Source organism: Leuciscus leuciscus, assembly GCF_965113295.1.
Source record: "Leuciscus leuciscus genome assembly, chromosome: 19".
Taxonomy (NCBI): domain Eukaryota; kingdom Metazoa; phylum Chordata; class Actinopteri; order Cypriniformes; family Leuciscidae; genus Leuciscus; species Leuciscus leuciscus.
In genome coordinates this window covers 21,571,572-21,577,218 of record NC_138743.1, presented here as the reverse complement: position 1 = coordinate 21,577,218, position 5,647 = coordinate 21,571,572, and the positions used below count along the sequence as shown (strand labels likewise).

Sequence of the window (5,647 nt, the reverse complement as noted above, 5' to 3'; positions counted from 1 at the left end):
CTGAGCCTTACTCATATGAGCAGGGTTACACTGAGGACATGCTCAACTGGCCTTCAGTACCACACAGACATTGAGTCCTTTGTTGCCTAAGACAAAACAGTATCTATCAGCGGGGAGGACAGTAGAGCATAATCTACCCACACAACACATTCAGATCCATCCAACTTACAGGGTTCATGCTATGTTTAAGAGTAAAGCACTTTACAATCATTGTTGCTATTGCTTGCTATCTAACTCTAGTCAGGTTATTAGACATTGTAATTATGTTTTTATAATGAAATGTAATTATTGGCGAGGCTAAAACTTGCTCATAAATTACACCCAGTCATCTAACTATTAGCTTAACTATTCTTTCATATACACAAAAAAATGCTATGTATGCATGATAAACACAATATTTGCAAAATAGCTGATCACTCATATAGTCTCTAATTCGTTAAAAGTAATTTAAAGGTGCAGTAAGCGATTTATGAGAAACTGTTGATATTTGAAATCAACCCAAACAAACACACCCTTCCCTTCATTGCTCCGCCCCCAAAATGCATGAACACGCAATGCAAGAGTGGATGTCTCTTTATCATAGCAGAAGCGAAGCAAAATAATGCTTCATGAAAAATAAAGTGAGACGCCACATCAATGACAAGAACAAAAAAATTACATATAGTACACAAGAGTAAATACAAGCAAGTGTTTGTTGTTAGTCGCCAGCAGCTCACCAGCTCCAGCCCAACAATGACACTCAAAACTGTCCTGTTATTAGAGCTAACATTACAACAACAGCATATCTTCTTGGTCCTGTGAAAGAGCAAAACCAATGTTACTCACATATGGAGCAGAAACAACGCAACCTCACGTCTGTTTTCAGGCCTTCCCGCTCAGGTCTCTCCAGCACTGGAAAGATTTTCTAATATCAACACGGGTCCTAAAGCTCTTTGCTGATCATAGCCCTTCTTTGTCCAATGATATTCCTCTGACCTTTTCTCTTTTGTAATGTCTCACAGCCATCTCACTTTCTACAGTCTTTCTTCAAATCTCCCTCTTGCTCGCTCTCTCTCCTCCCTCATCATGAGTGGACAAGCCCCCTACTGCTGATTGGCTCACTCTATCCTCCTCCATCATGAGTGGACACGCCCCCTACTGCTGATTGGCTACAAGTGTGTTGTGCTGCTCAGTCCAATCTAGTTTCAACAGTTCATCAGAAATTGCTTACTGCACCTTTAATGCAAAGAGTCTTGTCTAGCACTAAACACATCGCCAAGAGTACAATACTACACACTTGTCTTTAAAAATAAAATTAAAACTTAACACGTGACTCCATATTGATTTTAAAATAACGATGTCAGTAGAAAACCCCTCAGTAGAAATCTTGGACCCTTTCCCTCCGCTAGCGTGACATCAAAACATGAGACTCACGCAAGGGATCCACGACTTGATCTTTAATAAAGGTTCATTTTCGTAAATAGCTTTTTTCTCTTTTAATCACACTGGATGTTTTTAAGGACGACATTCAAAATTCAAACACCTTGAAAACGTAACGATTAAAATCAAGTATTTTTCTAACTCTGTATGAACCCTGAACTAAACACTCGTATGAAATAATACTGTAGTATTTTATTCATGTTAAACACAAAATGGTAAAAAAAATTACATTTTCTCTTTAAAAAACAAACAGTGACATCACAAATATCAAGCATTAACAGTATATTAAATAAGTACTGAATATTCAGTGTGAGGTATGTGTCTCTGGATTGATGGAGGATAAGTCCATCAAATGCTTCATAACACTAATAATAATAAAACATACATACTGTACAGAGTCAATTAAAAAACACTTATGTAGAAATGTTCAGTGTAATCATGTTAGCGGAGAGGCATTTCAGAACAAATTCATTTTTGGTCAGAGGCTGAAGAATTGGCTCATCTCCTCATTAGCACCATGATCAGTATCATATTGTTTCACTGGCCCAGGATCAGTGCATTAAGGCAGTTAAAGTCACAAGTTAACATGGAGATCTATTACAGGGCCTGTTTATGTCCCTGTGGTAAGTGCTTTAAAGAATAGAGACTAGTGTTTATATGACTATACTTGTGTTGGTTAAGTGCTAGTAACAAGTGCAGGGATGTGAACTGTGTTGGGCACTAAAGAAGTCTGACAGTCCAGCTCATTGGTCACCTGTACTTGAGTACTGTTGGTCTCGGGCTGGTTGGTCTTCGGGTCCTCATCTTCATCATTTAGCTGCTCTTCAAACAGGTGCTCTTCCTCTTCAGACAGCTGTGTATCTTCAGCTCTCTCCTCCTTCTGTTAAAAACAACAACAAAAACATTACAATATGCCAATTCTGATACTAGCCTTTTACATTAAATGAATATAAATGACTGCAGTACCTCCCTCTTTGACCTGCTGTATTCATCTATGGCATACTGGTATTTAGCTGAGGTGATGCCAAAAAGAGATGCCATTCGCTCACCCAGGTAGTCACAAGCTGTAAGATGGGAGATGGTTATAGAATATGAATATTTACAAATGTTTGACACCATAACAAACGGGTGAGATAACAAGCGCTTGAACATTCATACAGCGTCTCAATGTTCTGCCTTTACAAGATGCTACATTTTTAAAAGCTTAGTGCATCTCTGTAGAGATGAAGGATTTTGAACAGTAAAATAAAATCTTTAAGAAAAGCTTTACTAAACGTAAACTAGAAAGCAGCATACAAAACTAATCATGTTGAAGCTCGAACGTGTTTCGGTGTTTTGCATATTTGAATAAAACATCAAAACCGCCATGTCATAATCATTTAACATCATCCATAATGGCCCGAGGAAGATTTCATTGCTATTCCCACAGACACAAACATTAGGCCAGAAAACCCTTTTTAATCCCTGAATTATGATTATAATCCCTGGCATGATTACTTATGCACATTTCAGTCATTATGCCTGTACATATAATTATAAATAAATCAAGATTTTTTTTCCAAGTTTTAAGATTTGTTGTTAATTTTGTAGAAGCTGATCTGATGTTAAAAAGGCTCTATTATGCCCTTTTACAAAGTCTTGATTTTGTTTTTGGGCTCTACTAGAATTAGCCTGGCTTCGGCCTCCTACGTACTTCCGCTCAATTTTCATTTTCCTTCAGTACTCCGTCTGGGTTTGCGGTATATTCTTGGGTTTTCTCCGGCCAATTTTTGGCGGTCCAATCGGCGAACAGAGGAAGTGGCTGAGAACGACGACGTTGAGGTCGTGCGCTAGTTTGAGATGTAGGGTTACGTCACGACCAAACGTTAGCGATTGGTTATGGCAGATCCAATCATTTTAAACTTCAACAGAGTGCCCGCCTTCAAGGAAGTTAAAGCAGACTCCGTTCAAATGAAATGTACGAGAGTCTGGTAGGACCAGGCTATACTAGAATAGGCTTTCATGCTTGAATGTTTAAAAACATTATTTTCCCACATATTTTACATTGTTGAGGCTCCTCTCTTCCCAGTCTGTCAGTAACGCTCTATTTAGTTCCTGTCTCAATGAAGCCCCTCCTTCCGAAAAGCGTAATGCACTCTGATTGGTTGGCTGGACAGTGTGTTTTGATTGGTCAACCAATGAGCGTGTTTCAGTCAGACTTACCAGATATAGTGGATGTAGCTGCTCTCCACATTTGAAACCAGACATACGGACCCCAAGTCAGCTTGGACTTAAAAAAAAAGGATACAAATACAGTTATATTTATGTACTGTCATACTCTTATTTTTCATCATTGTCTCAAACCAACTTTCTACTGTGGAACACAAAATATTTTCTTTTGCATTTCACAGAAGTCATACGAGTTTGGAAGGACATGAGGGTGAGTAAATGATGAACTATCCCTTTAAGGGCCATTCAGAGGATTTGTTCAAACACACACATACTTACTGTGTCTATGGAAGACAGAAGTTCTTTCTTTGCGTTCTGTCTTTTGTCCTCCTCCTCCTCATCTGTGCTGTATTCTTCCATGGTTTCCCCGCTGGAGAAATGAATAATGCGGCGTGGGGTCTTCTCTTTTCTGTCTAGATCACCAAGCTCCACACACTCATATTCTTTCTCTTTTCCAGAGCTCTGTCCACAGTCACACACACATGATAGATCATCAATATTAGGAATAAGTTGATTATGTACAATATGATGGGGTTTTAAACTGAAATGAGGGAATAAAATTACCCTAATGCCATTACAAAAAGAAATTAACAATAGTAGTTTAAAAAACACTACAGTATAGTTGTGTTTGTTGTATTTGTTCTAATATCAAATTAAATGTACATGGGTCTGATTAAAAAAAGAGAGAGAAACAAAATATGGTTCTGCTTCAAAACTTTCAGACATTCTCATTTCTTTATTAGACGACAGTTAATAGCTATAATACCATATCACTTTTTTTTCTTCTAAATTTAAATTTGTATTAATGTAGTAACTTTTGGTGGAAAAGACATACTGTATCATTTGACAGGTTTTAGTTTCTATGTAAATAAGCATAAGCATCAGTTTAATATGCTTGTTTTTATAGCTTTATAGTGATAGAAATGACCAGGACCGTGATTTAATTCCAGGCGCAATGGGAATGCTTCAATTAAAAGATAAGTGATAACAGTAGCCTACAATAAAACTGATACATGCAGTCATGTAACGTTAGGCATGATTTAAATTGGTCAATAGTTTACCTTGTCATTGTCCATATCATGTGTCACAGTTATACTGACGCTGGAGAGATAAAGGGATATTTCTGCCATCGCTATTGTGTTGAAACTCCGCTTTCCAGTGCCTGTCCTGTCCTGTCCTGTCCTGAGCGGGCGGGTCCACCACTACATCACTCCTGACGTCACAGCGGTCCCAGGCCAGCTGGTCCCTGGTCCCCGTGCGGAGACAATAATACATCATCACAACTGCGCCACCTACAGTTTTGGAGCGTAATTTATTTTAGCCTATATTTGTTTGTTTTATTAATAATAAACAACCATTATCATTGTTAAACACCCTATAGTAAGTACATGTAGTTAATTAATATTACTCAGAACTTAAATGTATAATTACAGTGTAACACAGACACTTTAAAATAAAGTGTAACGAAAAAATAAAGAATTAAATAATAAATGTTAAAATATATAAAAGAAAATGATAGTAAATTAGATTAAATTTAAGGGGGTTATCAAATATACTATATTTGTAAGGTATTGTATATAAATATACTAAATATAGTTAAGGCATTGTTTTTTTCAGCTTCTTTGATGGTTAAAATGAAGTTTTCTAATAATTTTTAAATGCCACAAAACTTGGAGCAACTTAAACTAATCTACATTTGTGTAAATAAAATCAAAATGTTATTACCCCAAAAACGTACGTATAACCAAAATATTACACCAAAAAATCAACCTCTATACTTTATTAAATTTGATATGTGCAGAGTTTACGTCTAAAATATTGAACTGAGATAATATAATTCCTTTCTTTTTCGTGATGTTGCAAACAGTAGTTAAAGACACAAAGTGTAAGCATTTGTAGTCATGAATGTTTAATCATATATAACACAAAATAAACATTCAATAACAAATCCAGATATGACATCCAAATTGATATTGCTTTAAGTAAAACTAAAATAAATTAAACATCACAACTGAAATAC

General features: G+C 36.5%; 1 protein-coding gene across 2 annotated transcripts; it reads right to left on the bottom strand.

Moving 5' to 3' along the window:
- Nucleotides 1-1,427: 1,427 nt before the first annotated feature.
- Nucleotides 1,428-4,816, bottom strand: LOC309482834 (protein FAM177A1). Of its 2 annotated transcripts, none has more exons than XM_082148388.1 (5): nucleotides 4,689-4,816; nucleotides 3,907-4,089; nucleotides 3,622-3,688; nucleotides 2,386-2,483; nucleotides 1,428-2,299 (listed from the first exon to the last, which is right to left on the bottom strand). In XM_082148388.1, the coding sequence occupies exons 1-5, from the start codon at nucleotides 4,755-4,757 to the stop codon at nucleotides 2,096-2,098; spliced, it is 621 nt and encodes a 206-aa protein (XP_082004514.1). In that variant the 5' UTR covers nucleotides 4,758-4,816; the 3' UTR covers nucleotides 1,428-2,095. The 2 variants fall into 2 exon arrangements, with proteins under 2 accessions (XP_082004514.1, XP_082004515.1); XM_082148389.1 differs by having other exon boundaries at nucleotides 1,428-2,296.
- Nucleotides 4,817-5,647: the final 831 nt, after the last annotated feature.

Coding starts and splice junctions, on each gene's coding strand:
- LOC309482834 (XM_082148388.1), bottom strand. CDS start 4,757: ATGGCAGAAATATCCCTTTATCTCTCCAGCGTCAGTATAACTGTGACA. Junction 4,090..4,688: donor ATGATATGGACAATGACAAG/GTAAACTATTGA, acceptor GACTGTGGACAG/AGCTCTGGAAAAGAGAAAGA. Junction 2,300..2,385: donor ACAGCAGGTCAAAGAGGGAG/GTACTGCAGTCA, acceptor TGTTTTTAACAG/AAGGAGGAGAGAGCTGAAGA.